At 37.3% G+C, this 23,112-nt stretch overlaps 2 protein-coding genes, 3 long non-coding RNA genes and 1 pseudogene across 6 annotated transcripts; 3 read left to right on the top strand and 3 right to left on the bottom strand.

Moving 5' to 3' along the window:
• The first annotated feature begins 5,557 nt into the window (after positions 1–5,557).
• On the top strand, positions 5,558–7,010 carry LOC138124430 (uncharacterized). Its single transcript, XR_011157143.1, has 3 exons — positions 5,558–6,356; positions 6,430–6,582; positions 6,634–7,010. It is a non-coding gene; the product is annotated as an uncharacterized lncRNA (long non-coding RNA).
• A 2,966-nt stretch (positions 7,011–9,976) lies between these two features.
• Positions 9,977–11,251, top strand: LOC138124151 (uncharacterized). Its single transcript, XR_011157030.1, has 3 exons — positions 9,977–10,111; positions 10,171–10,323; positions 11,021–11,251. It is a non-coding gene; the product is annotated as an uncharacterized lncRNA (long non-coding RNA).
• Positions 11,252–13,634: 2,383 nt separating this feature from the next.
• Positions 13,635–13,786, top strand: LOC138125139 (U1 spliceosomal RNA; annotated as a pseudogene).
• Positions 13,787–14,573: 787 nt separating this feature from the next.
• Positions 14,574–16,134, bottom strand: LOC138124152 (uncharacterized). 2 transcript variants are annotated; one of them, XR_011157032.1, is made up of 3 exons: positions 15,277–16,134; positions 15,145–15,210; positions 14,574–15,039 (listed from the first exon to the last, which is right to left on the bottom strand). It is a non-coding gene; the product is annotated as an uncharacterized lncRNA (long non-coding RNA). The 2 variants fall into 2 exon arrangements; XR_011157031.1 differs by having other exon boundaries at positions 15,145–16,134.
• Positions 16,135–17,896: 1,762 nt separating this feature from the next.
• On the bottom strand, positions 17,897–19,642 carry LOC138122690 (uncharacterized). The gene has a single exon (XM_069036945.1). The coding sequence runs from the start codon at positions 19,640–19,642 to the stop codon at positions 17,897–17,899; it is 1,746 nt and encodes a 581-aa protein (XP_068893046.1).
• Positions 19,643–20,965: 1,323 nt separating this feature from the next.
• On the bottom strand, positions 20,966–22,123 carry LOC138122689 (uncharacterized). Its single transcript, XM_069036943.1, has one exon. The coding sequence runs from the start codon at positions 22,121–22,123 to the stop codon at positions 20,966–20,968; it is 1,158 nt and encodes a 385-aa protein (XP_068893044.1).
• Positions 22,124–23,112: the final 989 nt, after the last annotated feature.

Here is a 23,112-nt window from a genome sequence, read left to right as displayed (position 1 = left end):
ACGATGGTTGTGTAAATATTTTGCAGAAAGATTCGAATAAAGTAAGGCTTAATAAGTAGGTAGGTACAAGATTTTATACAATCTAGTTCTAGGAATGTTTTGGTTAAAATGAAAAATTCATTGAGAACTGGGTGGTTAAGACACTGTATAGGTGGGTTATCTAAGTGGTGCATAAATTAACAGGAGCCACTTCGTCTTCCGGTCCCGGTCCCTACTATTCTGTAGTCTGTTCAAGTCAGTTTCCTGTTTTGTTAAATTGGATTAAAAATATGTGAGCATTGTTCTATTGCAAACTAGTAAAACTGACAACAATGCACTAGACAATGACGCAGTTTATAACCTCAAACTTAGAAAAACATAACCTAATTCAACAGACAGCTTTACTGCCAACTTAAATGCACTTTTTCCATGGCCTCCCCTTATGCCAAAACATCGTGAATGGCATATATTTACGACTGATGAAATTGCAAAAAAATATGGTCACACAATTTTACGCCTTCCTCCGTATCATTGCATCTTCAATGATATTTAATTTTCCAAAATTTGGGTATGAAACATTACAATTTTTAAGAAAAGGTATCGACCAAATAACCCCACAAAATTGAAAAAATTACTGTGGGCCATCTGCGTTGTGTTGAATAGAAACTACATCCGCTGGGTTTTCCCTAATTAGGATTTTTTCAAGTACGGTCCGTGCCGCAAACTTTCAATCGAACCCTCACAGTTTGGTGATTTATGGCTGTGGTTACTGCTTACTGTTAACATAATTGTGGGTACTTTGCTTAGGTTTATTGGGTATTCGAATATTGTGTCTGCTACAGTACTGTTACAAGTAACCTACCGGACTTATAACGTAAATTACTATTTCTGTATCTCTGTGTAATGTTGACTCAAGTTGCAAAAAACCACTTGTCATTTGCAACAGCATTTTTTTATTTTTTCATATTTTTGAACTAGATAAGGACAGAAAGGGACCAGAAAATCATAGTTTGGGTTGAATATTTTCCATATAAGTACAGTTTTAAAGTAATTTTAAACGACAAATGCCATAAAATTGCTGTTGCAAATCCAGATTGGTTTTTTGCAACTTCAGTCAACTTTATGTAATTTTATTTCCACCTTCTACGTAAATGAAATGACAGCTTGTAAGCTGTCATTTACTGTCATTAGACTGTAGTCTAATATAATTCAAACAAATTTTGTTATTTATATCATAGTTTTCTGCGATTATGTATGGATTATGGAACCGGCTCCAATGCTCCATCCTGCAACCTGCTAGCTAAAATGAAAATGGTTTACGCTAGAACCTTGAAATTTTAATACATAGTTATTATTTTGTACAACCAGTTATGAAAGTCATGTCATACATTTTTTCATGAATTTGCAGATTGATTAACGAGGGCGTAGCCCCTAGCCCGAGTTAATCAAGCAAATAAGTGAAAAAAAGATACTTTCAAGGCGGCCTTACACCAAGGCAACAATTGGCAACATGTTGCCTGTAACATTTTTTAGTAATGTTGCCGGTCATTACTAAAAAATGTTGCCGGCAACATGTTGCCAATTGTTGCCTTGGTGTAAGACCGCCTTCAGAACGTGCTGTACACGCTATTTTTTTTGCATATCAATGTAAGTTGAGAAATTTGGTCTAAAAGGATTTATAAAAAATTACAAAAAAAAAAATAGGTATGCTTTGACAATCATCTCCAAGGAGATGGAATAAAATGATGCAAAAAAGTACTTCTTTTACTACGTTTTTCGTGTAAAAAAGTGCTACTTTCACTACGATTTTGCGTATAAAAAAATGCCACCTTCATTACGACATGCAAAAAATGCACTTAAGACTCATTAAAAGTTACGTATCAAATTAAAAACAAAACAAAAATATCCATAAGTTTTCAAAATACTAAAAGACAACTTGATTTTTTTTTAATGGGAACACGGGTTAAATGGGGCATCATTAAAAAGCTTATTTTTTTTAGAATTAAATGATATACATAATAGGTTTAGTGATCTGTTCGACTGTAATTAGTAATTACACAAGAGGTTTCATTTAGTCGGATAAATATTTTTTGCAACGAAAACGTATTGCTTAGCAATTAGACGAGAAAAATTGGCAAGATAAAAGCACGACGGCCGTAGGCCGGAGTTGATTTTATCGTGCCAATTTTTCGAGTCTAATTGTCAAGCAATTAGTTTGAGTTGCAAATAAATATTTTTCCTGACTAAATGAAACCTCGAGTGTAATTCGGCGAGACAATTTAATGAATGAACAATAGAAATTTAATTTTTTTATTTGGTATTAAAGGTATTAGATGCCCAGCAACTAAATGTATAAGTTATCTGAGTGTTTTTGCCGGATAAAAGTTAGGGCAAACTTTTATCCGCTGTCAAAGTGACAAAATCACAGCGCGTTATGAGATTTTTTATACATGAATTAAATTGTCGACAGAAATTAAAACTTAATTAAAATAAAATGAAAACACGTAAATAAAGCATCATTTAAAATCCTGTAACGGGTTAAAGCGCCCCATTTTTATCAAAAAATTCCAAAGTCGTGATTTTTGTGTTGAGGGTTCCTTTGCGCTACATGCTGAAAAACAGTTTTGACTCTGCCTCAGAAACAATTGTTTAAAATAGTCCTCTCCGGTAATTCGATGGATACTTGATATAATTACATCATCAACCTCTTTCATTTCCGCATTTTTCTCTTAAAGTTCCTCATCTTCATCGCCCTGTGGTGAAGGGCTGAAGAATATCGCCACCCTTTGTGATTAAGGGGAAGTAGGAGTCTTCCAAAAGTCAGAATAAATTTTCACAGTCACCTACGGAAACAGCTTTACTAGCAGGGTAGTTTAGCCACCTTGTTCCTTTCAACTTTACCCTGGTGGCCCACACTCGGGCACCGTGAGCCTCAATTTGAGTGCTTTCGTTCCTTCGTGCCGCGAACTAGTCCGTGGGCGAAACTAGTTCAATTTCAATGCCCATTGTCCTCTCCGTGTGACTCAGCGAGCAAAGGTTTGCTGATTTCTCAATTTTCCATCAATTTCATTTAACTAAACCTTACTTCTTTGTTTATTTTGGTCTGTCAACTGTCTTCTCTCATTAAAATCCAACACCCCACTTTTCCTGCGACTGCAGCATACGGCAGTACACCATTGGCCCACTCAATTTCACGTGGAGTTAACAAAAACACCGAGTTAATAAAAGGGAGAGATACGAGATTTTAGCTCTCTCCCCGTTTTGCGTGTGCACCAAGTTTGTTTACGTGGTGAACGTTACCGTCAGATTACCGTTAAGTGCCGCAAAAGGGAAAAGCAGCTACAATCCCGTAGTCGCAGTCGAGAACACCCACGACTAGACATCTCGCTGAACAATTTCCCGAGAAAGGCCAGAGTAAAAACTCAGGCTTTTTTTTCTTATCTCGTCACTCTCGCTTTTTATCTTCGTTCTATCGCCAAATAACGTCTTCGTACCCCGGACTCTCCAAAGGCAAATCCGTGATCCTACAGGAGCTACCGTCGGATCCTTGAGGCGAGCTACTTACAACGCTCCGCGCAGGCGCAATCATCACCGCCAAAGCCCACCCTCACCGGAGTCCCGGAGTCCCGCTTCCGGCAGCGGCCAGCACCGCAGCAACTACGGTCAGAGCTTTTTATTCTTAGCGGAAATTTGCCACCAGAAACGGACGAATTGTTCCGTTAATCTGCGCAATCCAAGCTACCTAGTTGACGCGCAAGTTCGCTAAATTTTTATAAAACAAACTTGTAATAAACTTTGTGAAGGGCCTAGCTACTTGACGCTTGATTGTTCGCTCGTATCACTCAAAAATTTTTGAAGTAAATTAACGCCCTGTACGACACGTGGCCACGCGCTCTAATATAGGACAAATTCCCGGGTCAGAAACCGAATCGAAATTTATTTTTACTTTTAAATGGTAGCGGCTTACTAGAATTAATCATATTTTATTTTTACAATTTCATTTATCAAACCAAATACTCTTTTTATGTTCATTTTTTAATTTTTCATCAATATACGTTTATTCCAACAATCTTGTATCGTTGAATTGCCGGAATTTTTCTTCTGAGGTTTTCGGATTTGGACACAGAGTTAAATTTTTAAACTTTTTTTTCAACCAAATCCCTGGCGCCCTATTTTTTTCGATAAGGAACCACCAATACACAAATTGCTCTACGACTGATGCCGAGGCAGTGGACCATCCCCTCAGGTAGATTACAATCCGTCAAAAATTAGAGAACACCAAACTTACGGCAGTAGAGAATGTTGCAATTTGATTATTTCATTTCTCATTGAAACATTTGATTGAGAATATTAAAATTTTATAAATAATAGGAGTATCTAGTTGGGTACGTAAGTTTGATATTTGAAACTTTATCATTCAATAAGTTATACAGTGATTGTTTTCTAAATTTTTTCGCTTGACGTTTCGTTTTGACAAGTTGTGACATTTATTTTCAAAATCCGTTCACACAGGAGAAAATTCTCAAATTCTAACAGTGTCGAACAAAAAAGGACACGTATGTCTTACAACATCCTACGATACCGTTTTACTTTTAGTAATTGTTTTATTTGCGATTTTTAAAATTGTTATATTTCCAACAAATTGTTTATTTTATTCTGACAGTTCTGCGCAATAATAGTATATTAAAGAACAACTTTTATAAGGGTTGATTTGGCGCACGAGTCCCAAGTGTAGAAAACGACCCGTAGGGGAGTTTTGTATAGGACGAGTGCGCCAATGCCCTTATAAAATCATTTTGAATCACCCAATATCATTCATACTGCATTCATCAAGGTCGCACTGATGATATTGACACAGGACCATTAGTGAAACAATCCATTAATAAAATTAATTAATAAAAATTTATTGCTAATAGCCTGTATCAACACAAATTTTATTTTGAAAATCTTAGGACCTTACTTTACTGCCCGCTTGATGCCTGTTACTTTGGTACCTATAAAAAAGTTTAATATTTTTTTCTTGATAACATTTATTTTTCATGAATCTTACATTTAAGAAAACACTAATTAGATTCCTACTCTCTTATTTCATTTTCTTAATGGATAAAAAATGTAAAAACTTTCATTAACTAGAAGATCATTAGAGAAATTATATATTAAGCCAGAGACAAAGAATTTGTCTTGCAGTTTCTACGAACGAGATGAACAATTCAAACCGCAAACACGAAACTTTTCTTAACGGTAATTTTATGTAGAGATTAGGTCCTGTTCTTCTAACCAAAGTTATTAATTTCAGAATCCGACGACCCGTTTCTGGGTTTAAGAAAATTATTCGTGGTTTGGGCCTTTCACAAAATTGTCAAATGCTACAACATTTTTTGTTTAATTTTGTACTCGTTTCTTTATTTGGTGATCGTTGTCTACATTATCAAAAATTTCACAGTAGATTTGATAATGCGATACACTACTGGTGTGGTTCTATTTACATACGTAAGTAATCGAATACTTATCAAAAATGAAATTAGTTATGAAATTAGTCCATCACAGCCATGCTCGTCGTCGTTATTTTCGAAGATGCCATGTTGGAACTATCAAAAGAAATGTATACTTCATTTTTGCCGATAAATAGTGCGGGATTAGAAACAGAGCGTTTTATCGTGAAGAAAGCTACCCGGATCAATATTTACATGTATTTTGTTTTCGCAATTACGATGATGTGTGGCATAGTATTGTTACCAATTTTTGGTAGTAACATTGAATGGTTTATTAATGATTTAATTGTTGAGGAGTATTTCGATAGACGCTCAAAAATTGTTATTAACTTCTTACTTTACTCTGGCATTCCATTTATCGCATATACATGTATTCGATTTCCTGGTCTTATGAGCTACGGAATAGTCCAAGTATATGTGCAAGTCTCATTGATTAATCAGCACATTTTAAAAATGAATGACGATGATCTGCGTTTCGAGAAAATGACCAACGGCGAAAAGATTGTTTATCACAATAAGATCTTTAGAAACTTGTGCTTTTGTATCAAACATCATGTTATTTTGGGAAGGTAAAATTCGATAGTTTATTGAAAAAAAATATTTTTTTTTATTTTTTCAGAACAATAAAAAAATTTCTGCAAACTGCAACATCTCTGGTACCGATATTTGTACTGTTGGGAGTATTGATTTCAATCGGGGTCTTATTCTTGTTAGAACTTGTAAGTTCTAATTCAAAAATTAAATAAGCTTCCTTTAAACGGGCCATGTTTCTAGGTTCTAGAAGATTCAAGTACCATTATGAAAATTCGTTTAGGTGCAGTTGCAACCATCAATATCTTAGTTGTTGTTATTTGCTGTGAAGCTGGTCAAATGCTTGTTGATGAAGTACGTAGCTTTAGTTGCCCCATTTAGATACATTATTTATTTTGAATATGACGTGATAATTTTTAAATTTTAGACAAGTTGCGTTTTCGATACTTTAATGAAGTGCTCTTGGTACAATTGGGATTTCAGAAACAAACAAATTTTACTAATTTTCCTGGAAAATTGTTTGAAACCGTTTAAGATGCAGTTCGTCTCAGTCACTATGGATTGTAAGTTAGCAGGTTCTGTAAGTAATCAAGTACGAAATTTACAATTAATAACTTTAATAATCCTGCAGCTTCTGAAAACAGCCACTAGTTACGCCTTAGTGTTGCACAATTTAAGACAGAGTAACTAGCCTCACGAATTAGCAACATTACTTAATAACACAACTGAACAAATAAATCTATTTGTAAGAACATTTTAAATCTTTGGTACCTACACGTTGCTCAGTCATTGTCTTATTCAACATGAATAATATTTTTTAATCTGGTGTTCGTAAGATTTTATTACACTAAAGCCCCGGTTGTATAAAGCTTAGTTAACATGGTGTCAGCTAACAACGCGTCAAGTCGGAAATCCGCCCATTTAATTGGCTGATTCAAACAAAATGTTAAATATCCTCCAATCAGATCGCTTGACATTATGTTAACTTTAACAACGACTTGACATCGCTTTATACAACCGGGCCTTATTAATAACTTGACAGATCTGATCGAACCACATAATAGTCTTTGCCAAAGCCAAATAACCACCAACACTGCATTCTACCCAGAAAATCAACCGGCAACGTTGTGTACTTAGATTTGATTGGTCTAGCATTTTAGTAATGTCAAAATTGCCATTATACACTTAGTGTAATTTTGTTTTCACCAACTTAATTCAACAGGTGGTGGTTATTTGGGTTTGGCGCGGCCTATACTTACAATTTTACAACCTTTGCAAACTTTGCACATTACCTATATCTATTTCTTGTACTAGTTAGTTTTTATTCATATTACTGGAATAATACGATAGCTGAACTCAAATTGCACATCACATTCAACAATTTATTTATTGTGACCATTTTATAAAGCAATTACACAAAATATACTATTATAATATTAAGTGTTTGTTCTATTTATGAAGCTAAGTCTTTAGTTTAACTAAGATCCTCTCAGCGCTGAAAAGGCCCTAAGCTTCAGCAGCGCCCTAGTATGTATTATCAAATAATTTCAAACTGAGATTTACTTATTAAATATTACTCTAATATTCTGCCAAATTTTACTTAAAAATTCCTGCTAAAAAGCTTATTAACAGACCGTAAACTTTTTATCATGTAAATAGCCAGCATTAAAAAAAAAGCACCGTATACTCACTAGTAATATCCCGAGTGAATGTCAAATTATCGACAAATTGACATGCACGAGAGGATATTTTGGCAGACTATTTCCTGAGAAAAATTTACATGATAAGTAAGTACAAATAAACGTAATTCTTTTTAAAATATAAAATTAATACCAAATGATTTTTAATTAGGACTACGCGAAAATTTGGCGCTAGTGCAAATTATCGATAATTGCACTAGTGCAGTATTATCGCTGTAATTCGATCGCTATTGGCTAAAATTCAAATATTCGAGCTTTTTGATTGGCTTAAATTTTTGGAAGGAAATAGTCGCGGATATTGAACTAGAGCAGAATACTCGCTGATATTCGTCCGTTGCTACGTTATTTCTTTAATATGCATTAATATGATTGGTTTAAATAAAAAGGGTAAAAGGGCTCTCCTTCCGCTTTCCAGTCATATCCTTCTGTCGCCAGTAAAACCCGTTACGTTACGTATTGTTGAATATTTTATTTGTTCGACATTTGTAAATAACTGTAATATCTATTCACGTTGGGAAGAACAGTAGTGGTGCAAATGACCTGACCTGTTACTATGACAACACATATGAAAGTTAATGCCAAATGTGTGCGATTTGCACCACTGATGTTCAATCCAACGTGAACAGGATATACAGGGTTATTCTAAATGATTGTAGTCGAAGTAGGCCATGCCCATGTTATTACGTTTTTGCCGCTTTCATGTGAACTGTCAGTTGTGTCGCTGTCACTGTCCTTTTTTAGGTGAAAAGTGCGGTGATGAGGATTTTATTTATTTTTGTTAAATTAACGATTGAATCCAGAAATATTGAGTTATTCTACAATCAATTTTAAAAATAGTGAGTTGTTTTGCACCCAATTTAACACATCATTTTGATGATTTTTTTATGTGGAGCGGCAACCATAAATTTTACATTCAGTTTTCACGCCTACTTCGACTACAATCATTTAGAATAACCCTGTACTTCACTTGCCGTCTAAAATATCATATTATCATTAAAAAAAAAAAAAAATTGTTACACAGTGTGGGACTGGTTTACAAATCTATGAGGGGCATGATGACCAACTCAATAGACCGGGACCAATGGCTTAAGGTGACTTCCGAATCACGAGACAGAATATAGCTTTTTTTTTTTTTTAATTTCGCCCTGGGTCGGAATCGAACCCGCGACGCTAATAGTAGGGTTAAATTGATTCTATGTGACATAATCTATGCCATCACAAATTTCAAAGTAACTGTTGTAAAATGTCTAACTTTACTACTTTGAAAAGTGTTTAATAGGGCAATTTTTTTCTGGGTATGAATGATGAATGATGATGAATGAATGATCTTGTGAACTGAAATTTGATTATTAGTGTAAAAACATATTTACACCGAGCAAAATAGTTATTTATGTATTAAGGGCGTAAGAAGCCCTCTTATGGTCTGAGGTGTGATTTTGCTAAAAACACGCTGAAGGCCATAAAAGCCAGTTCACGCCCGCAGTACATACACTATTTTATGCACGATTAGGGCCTAAGACCTTAACATTTAAAAAAATTAATAAAGAACTGTCTGCTCATATCACGGATGTTCGCATCGCGTAGTGCTCCAGTCAATTTTTTAGTTTTGCGCGTAACCTTGGGAACAGTGAAAACAACCGTAGCCATTTTGCCAGTTGCAATTTTCCATTATAAATTCATTAACGAAATGATGAACGAGGCTGAGAAAGCGGCATTGCGGCAGAAACGAGTGTCCAGTATCGAGTAATCCCCATTCGGGATTAGGTAGTTTAAGGTACGGAAGGTTCGGAATTTCACCAAAAATATTTGCGACTTTTATTTGACATATCTTTATGGCCCACGGGCATAAAGTGGTCCGTGGGCCATAAAGAGACGTTTATGTCAAGAAAATGTGTGCATAATTGTCAAATTATAATATAATCGTGCATAAATGGTAAAAATGTTATTAGCCCTTTTAGTTTTAGGCCACAGAATGTAATGTGGCCAAACGTTAGTAGATGTCTCTGCCTTCTAGTGGTAACGAGTGTGAAGTTGTCGTTACACTATAACTACCCCTGTCAGACGTCGGCAAAGCATACTTACCTGGCGTAGGGGTTAGAGGTAATTTGAATAGAGAAGAACCTCTCACGTGATATGCGCAGGAGACGAAATTTGTGTGGGCTAGTCCATTTCTGGTCTCAAAGGGGAGGTGGCGAGTCATGTGCGCAACAGCGAAACGAAAGTCGAAACTCGAAACTGTGCGGCCATTTAATTTCAGTTAACAGGTTCTGTTTTCTTGGTGTTGGTTTATTTTGTTTGTGTTTCGCGTTTGATTTTGTCGCTTGTATAGTAATAAAACAGCTCTTTTTGAAAATGAACAAAAAACTCATTGGGAAAAAAGGACAAGTGATCCACAGTCAAACTAGAGAAGTGAGTATTTTAAACTTAACCTAAAATAATTTCTAATCATTTCAAATTTTTACTTCTAGGTTATATCCAGATTAATCGAGTTCATGAAAAATGAAGCAACGATTGGATGTCCTACAATACCATTGAAGAATTATAAAGAAAGGATCATTGCAGCGACGGGAATCTCAGAGTCTTCATATAAAAGGATTGTGAAGCAATCAAATGAAGTAAAGGTACGTTTCTAATCACTATTCGTGCCAAGTGCACACTCATCACGTGTCAACTACCGTGTTTTACCAATTCTTAATAAAACAGTTGACACAAAAGCACACGTCAAATAAAAATGTCATTAAAATGGTAGAAATAGTAGTTTATTTAACGAGTTCGTGTGTAATTTGGGCTTTTTTTGGCATGAGTGGGCCAGTTTAAAACTCGAGTGAAACGCGAGTGCCAAAAAAAGGCTCAATTTACACAAGAACGAGTTGAATACAACGTTTTTTTGTTCGACGAGCCCTTTAAAGGCTCGAAATCGCTTAAAATCTTTAAAATTAGCTTGACGTTTCGTTTTGACAGATTGTGACATTTATCAAAATCCACTCACACAGGAGAAATTTCTCAAATTCTGACAGTGTCGAACAAAAAAAAACAATTTATACAGCATTTCATCATTTATGATTGTTTCCAATTCGGACTATCTATGAAAATCTGAAATTTTAGTTGGCAATATTGTGATTTGTCGTAGTAAATCCAAAGAGTAAATCTATTCTAGGTTATAAATGAACTGAACACTACTGTCAGTTTGTTACATTTTTTTAAATAAGTGTACGTATTAGGAATAATAATCTAAAACTTTAATTGAAATGAAACATACATATGTTTGTAGCGCAGTTCTCTTTGAGTTATCTTGAGCTTAATATTTGTTATTTACAGGTCGGGACGAGCACGTCATTTTCGACTCCTCACAAAAAACGGCCAAGATGTAGTCGAAAAAGTACGTTGCCACCACAAGAAGAAGAAGAGGTCCGCAGAATAGTTAATAATTATTATTTAGTGGAAAAGAAACGTCCAACTATTAAAGGCATTTTTCAAAAATTAGAAGAATGTAATGTACCATTTGAGGGAGGTTATTCTTCCTTGCATGTTCTTCTGAAAAAAATAGGCTTCACGTGAGTATTAAATGTAATTTTTGAATAGACCTTATAATTATTTAAATACGTTTGTGTACAGGTGGAGAAAAACTTCCACTAAACGGAAAGTGTTAATGGAAAGCAATGAAATCAGGGCTGCTCGCAGCCGATACTTGCGAAAAATAAGACAATTTCGTTTAGAAAATCGGCCTATAATATACACAGATGAGACATACATCCATTCCTCGCACACAACTCCAAAAGAATGGTCTGATGGATCCAATGCAGGTCTGAAGGCTCCTGTTTCTAAAGGACGGCGTTTGATTATCGTTCATGCAGGAGGCAGCCAGGGATCTATACCCAACGCCCTGTTAATATTTAAATCTGGGGCTAAAACAGGCGATTATCATCAAGATATGAATTTTACTAACTATGAGAAGTGGTTAAAAACTCAATTAATCCCTAATTTGCCGAATAACTCTGTGTTAGTGGTCGATAACGCATCCTACCATAATGTTAGAGTTGCAGAAGACAAAGAGCCAACATCTGCAACATTAAAGAAGGAAATGATTGAATGGCTACGAAAAAAGAATATACATTTTGAAGGAGACATGACCAAACCAGAGCTTTATGAAATTATAAAACGCTATAAAACTAAAGAGCCATCTTATCGATTGGATAGACTTTTATCAGACCATGGGCACACTTTGCTGCGATTACCCCCATATCATCCTGAGTTAAATGCAATAGAAAAAATTTGGGCACTTGTCAAAAACTGGGTAGCTGCTAATAATGTATCTTTTAAATTGGATGATGTGGAGCAATTAGCTAGAACACGGTTTGATTCTGTCACATCAGCAGAATGGAGCAGAATTTGCAATCATGTTCAAAGAATTGAAAAAGAGTATATTGAGAGGGAACACCTGATGGACGAAACAATGGAAATGATGTTTCAAGTGAATACTGGTGATTCAGATTTCAGTGACAGTGAAGATTCTGAAGCATCTGATTGTGAAAGTGATGACACTGACTCTGGTTGATATTATTTATGTTTCTTGTTCGTATCCCACCTCCACCCGGCGGCACGGCAATTTTGCCGGAGTACATACACTATTACGGATATTACTATCAAGTAATAGTGCAGTGCTTATCAACATAATTACCGGCGTGTCGCCTCCTGTTGTGTATTATGTTCTGTGTCAATGTTAAGGAACTTCCTCACGATGTGACATGAGTATAATAATATACCTTTTTGAATTTCAACTACCAATGTGTTATCTAAATCCAGAATTTTTAAAAAGAGATTGCGGTGCTATTCCCGCTACTGAAATTACAAGTGGTAAAATCGAAATTTTTTCTAAACACCAAAGATTTCTCATAGCAACGGAGAGCTCTAAATATTTATTAATTTTTGTGTTATATGTCTGTGTTATATTGTGTGAATTTGGAACAGCTATATCTAAAAGATATGCTTGCTTTTGTTGTTTATTTAAAATTATAATGTCTGGTCTGTTATGCTTTATGAATGTCAGTTAAAATTGTTCTATCAAAATATAACTTGTAACTGTCATTTTCCAAACAACTTTCTGGTGTATAACTATAATGTGGTTGTGTATTCTTTAATAAATTGAATTTAACAGCCAAATTCATGTGTATAATTTTAGCGAATATATCGTGACGTTTTTTATATTCGCTTTGAGCCAAAACGGTGCAAGAAGAAATGATGTGTAAACCGCATATGTGTTTTTTATAATTTCTTGTATTTATAACACGATCTTGTATTGCAAATATAAAACCCATGCATGAGAGGCCTGAATATTAACTTCTGGTTGTTCCAGTTCTTTAAAGTATCTCCCATGTAAAGACTTCTGTTTTGTATTCTTCTGGAATTATTCTCTGTTAAACAATAAACTATTATTATCACTATTATAATTTGTTGCACTTACTGCATTCATATTTTTATAAATAATTTCTCCATATTTAAACGTTGATTAGAGCAAACACTGTTACTTTTACTTTTCCTCAAAAATAATGACACAATTCAAAAATAGAAACATTTAGCGTTTATTTAGTGCGAAGTCGGCATAAAGACACTTGTTGCATAACAGGTACACTAACAATAGTTCGAAAAGAACCTACTTGTTTTGATTTCGAAAGATATGACAACACAAAATCAAACTTTGCACCTTAGCGTGTCTAATAATGTCAAAGTGACGTAGGCAAATTTTTAAAATTTATTCAATAATTTTTAGTACCTATCTATTGATATAAATTATAAAAATAATAAATCCTATCACATAAATCAAACTTTGTCGAACGTCAAATAGCTGGGAAAAAACATTTTGCTACGCCACTGCGCTCGGTACCCCTTCCACTTCAACGCGCAGCAAAGGTCACGTGGCAGGTTCTTCTCTATTCAAATTACCTCTACCGTGATCAACAAGGCGGTTCCCCCAGGATGAGGCCCTTCCATTGCACCGAGGTCGGGCTGACCCCTGCGATTATCCCTAATGCGGATAACTCGGGCGCACAATTTTTGGTAGTCGGGACTGCGTGCGCGCTGTCCCGGTCTAATTTAATCTAAACTAAAATGTTTATAGTTTTAGCACTTTTAGTACTTATAGTTTACACAGTTTCATCAGTCAGTCATACATTTATTCCAATTTCTTATCTCTGTGTAGGTAAGGTATGTAATTTTATTTCCATCTTCTACGTAAATGACAGCTTACAGACATTTGTGGTATAACTGGTAGAGGGCGATTCAAACCAGAACAAGACAAGGGCGGGGCTTAAGATGCGCGCCGTTAAAGTGACCAGTGGCGTATGAAACTATTACTACTTGATTAAAATAATAAACATTACGAAATGAATGGGCAAAATTGATTTGAATTATCATCAGGGCTTTTTTTTATTTTACACAACACAAGTAGTACACAAGCACAACTGACAGACAACAATAAGCGTAAAAACGGGAAAAATTTTACTTTCTAACGCCGCCACTGTAATACACGTGCTTCCCTTCTGAAACAATGGACTGAGCCGACGTCTTTCTACGCAGACTACGTGATGTCCTGTTCTAAGGTACTAGATCAACACACTACGTATAGAGGTACCGCCATTCCATTCCTCGCGAGAGTGGATTGTAAGATAAAGAAATCAAATGCAAATTTCACAAGTGAAATAAGGAAGACAATAGTTTTGGGGATTTTTTTAATGAAATAATGGCATTACTACAATGTCAAAAATTTGTTAGGTTATGTCGCCCATTATTAATCAAAATTTTTTAACTGAAATGTTTTACTGGTTGCAGATATTTTTTTAATTAAAATTTACAAAAACCACTAATAAAACCCAAACAAGTTACCAAATTTTTAATCGTTTAAAAATACAATATTAAAAAATATTTTGAACTGCTCTTCTCATTCCCATAATTTTACTGTCACATTTTGACCACAATTAATAATTCTCAGAAGATTCGTAAAAGGGTAGTTTTGGTTAAAGAGAGTTTCGGGATTAGGCTTTAGTGTTTAGTTGGGAAACAAATGAAGTTGCAAGATGATCTACAGTAACTAAAATCTAGGAAAAAAGTTTAGATATTGAAACAGTACATAATTATTGTTAATAAAATAAATTACTAATGTGGCGGAGGGATAGTATAAAAAAAAGTTATAGGTATAGGTAGCTGTTTAAACTATCAGACACAAAAATACCTATAATAAATATACCTATATTCATAGGTTCCAGTAACAGATGAGGGAAAACTTCAGGTTTCAATCGCTGCAAATCTTCAGCCCAAAAGAAATCATCTTTACTAAAATGTTTCTGCAAATGAAAATAATATTAAGTATACTGTAGCCACTTACTTATATCACCTAACATAAGAAAAACTAAATCTTTACTTTATTACTTTATTATGTAGATACTTACACAGCAGATTTGTAGACAGTCTCAATTTTTTTAGCCACTGTTCCCTCCGTACTCTGTTTTTGACTCCTAATATTAAATTGCTTGTTACTGTATATAAGTATATGCTACGAGTATATGTAACGGGTGTCTTACCGTTTGGAACATAAAACAATTTAAATCCATTTTTTCTAGAACTTGAACAGCCGCTAACACAACACTTGTTACTGACCATGTTAAAGTATTAAAATAAACGCAAGTAACTGAACCAAGTTAAAAGATGTAACGAGAACAAAGAAATAAATGACAATACTTAAACACAAACGAAAACTGTAACGAAATAATAAGTTAGATGAATCGTCAACGAGGATTATTAAATATGCAGCAGAATAATGACACTACTTTTTGTCAAATTACGTCAAATCATTTTTGGATTGTGTTTTTTTTATCCCCAGTTTGAGTAGATTGTGCGACAAGGACAGACATAAAAAATCACTAATGGCGGTACCTCTATACGTAGTGTGTTGATCTAGTTACCTTATCCTGTTCTGGTTTGAATCGCCCTCTAACTAAGTAAATGAGTAGTTACGGGTAGAGCCCTGTAATATTTTACAGGCTCGTAGAAGAGACCTGTAATATTTTACGATGCTCATCAAAATAAAAAGGGTAAAAGGGCTCTCCTTCGGCTTTCCAGTCATATCCTTCTGTCGCCAGTAAAACCCGTTACGTTACGTATTGTTGAATATTTTATTTGTTCCACATTTGTAAATAACTATTCACGTTGGGAAGAACAGTTGTGGTGCAAATGACCTGACCTGTTACTATGACAACTCATATGAAAGTTAATGCCAAATGTGTGCGATTTGCACCACTGATGTTCAATCCAACATGAATAGGATATACAAACTATTATCCCATCAATTGTTGCAATTACATACTGTCACGAGCAAAAAAAAACTGGTCGTCAAAATCATGTTTTAACGTAATGGAAAATGCTCCATTGTAAAACGATCGTAAAATCATAACCTATCATTATGTTGTATGACATTAATTGACACTAATTATTTAATCTTTTAACACTTTGTTGACGTGGGCATAATCAGGCAGGGAAAAATGTTTAATTTGTGACAATCTAACCAAATTTTGAAATGACATTGACGACCAGAATTTTTTGCTCGCGACAGTACGTTGATAATGCATTTTGATCCGTTTTAGAAAGTCATTTTCATCGCTCTTGGGATCGAATCAGTAGAGAACCGGACTTGCAGCGTTGGTAATTCCGTGGGTATTTTCTTGGATTTCAGGAAAATCGCTTCAAAATCTTCTTCGGGCATTAAAGCCATTCTTTCTTTTCTTTCTTTTTGCAACAATCTTCACAATACTTCTGAGAGTATTTTTGTTGTTTATCTCAACACCATGACGACGTAGTTATAATCGCCCCACCGCCTTTCATTACAAAATTTTTATAAACATAAATAATAATTAAAAAACGAAATTTAAAGGCTGAAGATGTAAATAAAAGTTTGTATGCAACTCGCTTAGCAATTAATCTTTACTGGGCTTACTGGCTTATGGAGACTCGTTCCTTACGTCACTCGTCCCACAAAAGCCAGCGCGCCCGAAAGGCTCGGATACACGATGCCAGTAACTCGTACCAGTTACTAAAACCGAGTACTGGAAACAAGTATTTCGTAAGAGTTTGGGGCGTATTCTGTAATTTTTAAAGGGGCGTTAAAATTTTAGCGTCGTTTAAAATTTAAAATTTCACGTCCTGATTGGTCATTGCTATGACAACTTAATTAAACGCCCTTTAAAAATTAGGGGAGCAGTTACAGAATACGCCCCAGTAGCGTCTATATAGTTTTTTAGTAAATTTCATGCTAGTACAAGAAAGTAGAAAATATTAAGATAATTTATTTTTGAATAAGTTATCTATATGTTTTAATCACCTTAAATGGGATTTCGCGAAACAAATTTTGTAAAATAAATTATGTTTGTTCATGGGAGAAAGTTGAATTAAATTTTAAATTATTTAACACATTAACCTTTAACTCTTTATCTCTTTAGACAAGATGGTCAACATTTATCATCAGTGCATTCAAAAGATGCACCGTTAGAAGGTGTTTCGGTTCAATTGCCTCCTACGAAGTTTGACGGATGTTTCCGCACCCAGGAGTTTGAACCTATGACACGCCAATTGCGTGTCCGGTAGGGTTTTCTTTTTACGCGTAGGGGTTTCGCACAATGTGGACCGTGATTTCAAAATGAGGATAGATGCTTCAGATTAATGCAAAGATGTATTGGTGTTTCTGGTTCTACATTTGCTTATCAACTAACTTAAAACTAACGAAAATATACAAAAAGTAAATTCGCACCCCCTCTCCGTCATGGGTAGTACGCTGGTGGTCTTTTGCAAGATGTGACTGAGCCAGATGGCGGGACTTTCCCACTATTGTGAAAGAGACCACCAACGTACCGGCACCGGGGATGATTGTCGACAGGAATATTGGAAGCGGCGTCATAAACTAAATTGGACCGGCCGCTCCAACATCCCGCCCCTCATTGAAGGCTTCCTTCAATATTAAATTTAAACAGTATATACAAATCAATTATGTATGACACATCGGTGTGCACATGTACAATTGAAACTTATGACTAAAGAACAAACGACAAAACAAAAAACAAAAAAAAACGAAATGAATACAAACAAACAAACCAAAATGGGTAAATAGGCACTATCACTAAAAGTTCAAAAAAGTTCGAACGCTCTCACTGGTTAAATGTACATAGAGGCCATGGGTAAAACACACACTTTGTTTATTGAGCGGGTCACTTCACCTTTTGAAGTTTCTAAAGTCACCACACGCACACAACCATCCTTTCCTGGGTGTAGGCGAACGACACGTGCCAAGCGCCATTGAAGGGGTGGTGAATTGTCTTCCTTGATGACCGCTAACTCGCCCACTTCGATGTTTGGAAGACGCTGGTTCCACTTACGGCGGGGTTGTAGTTGCGTCAGGTAGTCCACGGACCACCTTTTCCAAAAATGCTGCCGAAGTTGTTCCACATATTGCCATCGAGACAGCCGGTTGATGGGCAAAGGCGTTACGTCATGCTCCACGGGGGCAGTGAGCAGATCACCTATTAAGAAGTGGTTTGGGGAAAGGGCGATTAGGTCATTGGGGTCGTTGGAGATGGGTGTCAAAGGACGTGAATTCAGGCAGGCTTCGATCTGTGTTAATACCGTGTGCATCTCCTCATATGTTAGTGATGTCAGACCAATCACTCTTTTAAGGTGTGACTTTACGGACCGGATACCTGCCTCCCATATCCCACCGTGATGGGGACTATGGGGAGCAATGAAATGCCACCGGACCGTACGATCGGCTAGCCGGTCAATTACATCGCGTTCGAATTTTTGCGACTTTAACATTTCGCCAAGTTCGGATAATTCATTACGAGCACCCACAAAATTTGTTCCGTTGTCCGAATATAAATTTGCAACGTGCCCGCGACGGGATATGAAGCGTTTGAGAGCGCCCAAAAACGATTGAGAACTCAAATCTCCGACGAGCTCTAAATGTAACGCTTTGGTCGCAAAGCAGACAAACAGGGCGATATAACCCTTTACCGTCCTTTTGCCTCTACCTCGACCCTCTTTCAGGTACACTGGACCGCCAAAGTCAACGCCGCTGTTGAGAAAAGGTCGGGCCGGTTGAACGCGATCTTTGGGCAACTCACCCATTAATTGATACGATGTCGTCGGGTTTGCTCGGAAACATTTGAGGCAATTGTGAATGATTCGTCGCACCACGGAGCGCCCCGACATGGGCCAGTACCTTTGTCGCAGAGAGGCCAATGTAGCCTGAGGGCCGGCATGCAATAATGAGATGTGCTCCGATTGAACGATTAATTCGGTGATTTCGCACTTAGGTAACACTATTGGGTGCTTAACGTCCGAATGAGCGCCGGAATTTCTTAAACGACCTCCGACACGTATGAGTCCGCTATCGTCGAGGAAAGGGTTGAGTGATATCAGACGACTTTTCTTGCTGACTTGACGACCGCCCTCGAGTTCTTTGATTTCGGTACTAAACGCTTGATGCTGTACGTTTTTTAGGATGATAAGCATTGATCTTTGTAATTCAGATACTTTCAAGGGACCGGTGTGCTTTGTGATGGGCTTTCGACAGTTTTCCGCGAATCGTAAACAGTACGACAACACGCGTTGTAGTTTGCGCAACGATGAAAATCGAGTAAAAAAATCTGGTGGTAACATTTTCTCGGAAGTTATCGCGACAGCAACCACACGTCGTTGTTCCGGCAACTCCTGATCGTTGGCGAAGTTTGGATTCGTCTGACAGTACTTCGGCCAATGCTGTGCCTCGTCTGACAACCAGGATGGCCCGTGCCACCATAATGGAGAATCAATCAATTCGCGGGGTGAACAGCCTCGCGAAATTATGTCAGCGGGATTGTCTTTGGTGTTGACGTAACTCCAGACGCAATTTTTTGTTAACATCTGAATCTCGGAAACACGGTTTGCGACGAACGTTTTCCAAGTCGCTGGCTCGGCCGCTAACCACGACAAAACGATTTGAGAATCGAGGGAGAGTTATTGTCTTGAGGGGTGCCACTCGAGATTTAGCGCAAAGTAACCGGGTTTGATGGGGTGTCGCGGTGTTTAAGGATCTGATATAGATGCATGCTCCGTAAGCGCGTTCGGATGCATCGCAAAAACCGTGGAGTTCGAATCCAATGGGATTCTGATTCGAAGTTACCTGCCGAGGAATCTCCAACTGATTCAATTCAGGTAAGCTGGCAATGAATGAATCCCAGGTAGTCAGGATCCTTATTGGGACGGACTCATCCCACCCAACATTTAACGACCATAGCGATTGGATCATTAATTTTGCAATTAGGATGACCGGACCCACAAGACCGAGAGGGTCAAAAATCTGCGCGGTGATTGATAAGATTCGTCGCTTGGTTACCCGATTTCCTGACTGGATCTGACATATGGAATATTTTAACGCGTCATGTGTGCAATTCCATAATAGACCTAATGTTTTGGAGTCGCCATGTTTATCGAAATTCACCATGACTTCATTTTCACTTAACGTGGGCAATAGCTCGGGGCAATTTGATGCCCATTTGTTTAACGGGAAACAGCCTTTGTCAAGGATTGCCACTATATTGTCGCGTAACGCGCGCGCTTCGCGAACCGTTTTTGCTCCAGTTAGCAGGTCGTCCACATACGTGTCCTGCATGATTGACCGCTGAGCTTCGGGATTATTTGAGCCTTCTTCCAGTGCTACCTGTTGTATGCATCGCGTAGCCAGGTAGGACGATGACGCCATGCCGTAGGTAACCGTGTTAAGCTCGTAAACTTGAACCGGATGGGACGGGTCGCGACGCCATAAAATTCGTTGGTACTTTCTGTCCTCTTTGTCCAATTGTATTTGCCGATACATTTTTGTTATATCCGCGGATATCACGATGTTATGCAACCTAAAACGCGTAATGATAGCAAAGAGATCCTGTTGTACCACCGGACCTACCATTAATTTGTCGTTTAGACTGACACCGTTAGAGGTTTTGGCCGATGCGTCAAAGACTACGCGCAATTTAGTGGAAACACTGGACTCTTTTACTACCGAGTGGTGAGGTAAAAAATACCCGTCGTTGGAGAACATTTCGCGATCTTCAATTGTTACCGGTGACATGTGATGCAAAGATTGATATTCGTCCAAGAACAATTGATAGGAAACGCGCAAATCCGGAGATCTTTTTAATCGTCTTTCAAGACCGTGTAACCTTTTCAAAGCGATGTCATAAGACGACCCTAACTCTTTTGAATTGTCTTTGAATGGTAGTCTGACTGTGAATCGGCCGTCATTGTCGCGTTTGACGGTGGAGATGAAATGTGTCTCACACGCTCGTTCAGCGGATTCACTGCGCTGGTTACGACGTGTAAATTCGTCACGGAATTTTGCGGAAGTTTGGCAGGTAGACGCATTGCGCCCCCGGCTATCCATCCCAGGTGGGTCTTTTGGAAAACCGGGTGCACTTTGGTGGCCTTGATTTGACCGACACAGAGGAGGTCCCAAAAGATTTCAGCACCGATTAGAATATCTATGGGACCGGAACGATGAAATTGCGGATCCGCTAGCTTGATGTTATTTGGGATTTGGAGGAGACTTGCATTTATCGATTCCGCCGGCACTGAATGAGTTATGATCGGTACTACAAGACAATTCAAGTTAGCACCGAACGCATTGTGAAATGATTTGACTTGCAGACTGGCGATTTTATTGACAATGCTGCCGTTAGCATTACCAATTCCGGTGACGCGGATGTTGGTTTCTTTCGAATTGACCCTTAAACGTTTGCAAGTTTCGATCGTTACGAAGTTGGATTGAGACCCAACATCAATCAATGCGCGACACGATTGATATTGGCCGGTGTTGTCTCGTACGAGAATGACTGCTGTTGATAAAAGTACCTGCGATTCGTAACTATGACAGTGATGGTTAGCTACGATCGGGGTGTCTTCAGCCGCGTTCGTTGTCACAGGTGCTGCGGGTTCCGTCAAATGGAGCAATGAGTTGTGCATTTTATTACAAATTTTACAAACTCCTGACTTGCATTGGGACGCGGAATGTGAGGTGCTCCTCAAGCAATTGAAACATAATTTTAACCTTTTGACTTCGGCGATCCGAGCCGAAACGGACAAATTTAAAAATTGTTTGCATTGATACATAAAATGGTTTTGATTGCACAACTTGCACGAGGGCTGTTGCGTAGCCAAGTTGGAGGAAGATCTCGTGAACGGCGCTTTTGATTTCTGTTGCGGATTTGACTTGGATTGAACGTCACGGTTCTTTTCGGGGTTTTTGTGAAATTGGATCGCTTCCCACACGCGACAGCGATCCTTGAGGTACGCGTACATGTCCTTTAGCGTTGGCATCGGTTTTTTGTTGGTTGTTTCCCATTCCCGCATGGTAAATGCATCTAATTTTAATTCGATTAAATGGATTATTAGAAGATCCCATGTTTCCGTCGGCGCATCTAACGTTTTTAACACTTTCAAGTGCAAATCTACCTTGTCGATAAGTTGCCTCAGAGACGCGAGAGAATCTTTTGTGACGTTGGGTAAATCGAATAACGCGCGAATATGATTTTTTATGATCAAACGTTGATCGTCATACCTTTCTTTCAGCAAAGCAATCGCGATTAGTAGTATGTAAAATGTTACTTCTGGGCCAGGACATTTGGCGTCTTAAAAATCAAGGCAAAATCTTACAAATTTAGCTGTTTGCCCAAAAGCAAACAACCGAATAGGGCCTAAAACCTCTCAAAAATCATTAATTTTTATCCACCCCAAAAGTTCCCAAATATGTGTAGGCCACCAAAAGTTGGGCACACGAAAAACAGGGTAGAATCCTACAAATTTACTGTTTTCCCGAAAGTAACCATCCGAAAAAGATCTAAAAAACTTACAAAATGCCTTGATTTTAGACACCCCAAAAATAGCTTTTCCTTTCTGGACCAAGCCAATTGGCGCATGCAAAAATCAATTAAAATTACCTCAAAACTGCTCTAAAACCATTGTCAAATCTCTAGATTTCAGACACCTCAAAACAGCTTTTTATTTCTGGACCAAGCCTATTGGCGCATGGAAAAATCAATGAAAATCAACTTAAAGCGTCTTAAAAATCAAGGCAAAATCTTACAAATTTAGCTGTTTGCCCAAATGCACACAACCGAAAAGGGCCCAAAACCTCTCAAAAATCATTAATTTTTATCCACCCCAAAAGTTCCTAAATATGTGTAGACCACCAAAGATTGGGCACACGAAAAAACCGTTAAAATCTACCAAAATCATGTAAAATTATCTCACGAGCACTCTAAAAAACTCACAACATACCGTGTTTTTAGACACTCCAAAATGGCTTTTTATTTCTGGACCAGACCAATTGGCGCATGCAA

Source organism: Tenebrio molitor, chromosome 2, assembly GCF_963966145.1.
Source record: "Tenebrio molitor chromosome 2, icTenMoli1.1, whole genome shotgun sequence".
NCBI classification, from domain to species: Eukaryota; Metazoa; Arthropoda; class Insecta; order Coleoptera; family Tenebrionidae; genus Tenebrio; species Tenebrio molitor.
This window is presented reverse-complemented; position numbering and strand designations above follow the sequence as displayed.

Coding starts and splice junctions, on each gene's coding strand:
- LOC138122690 (XM_069036945.1), bottom strand. CDS start 19,642: ATGTTAACAAAAAATTGCGTCTGGAGTTACGTCAACACCAAAGACAAT.
- LOC138122689 (XM_069036943.1), bottom strand. CDS start 22,123: ATGCGGGAATGGGAAACAACCAACAAAAAACCGATGCCAACGCTAAAG.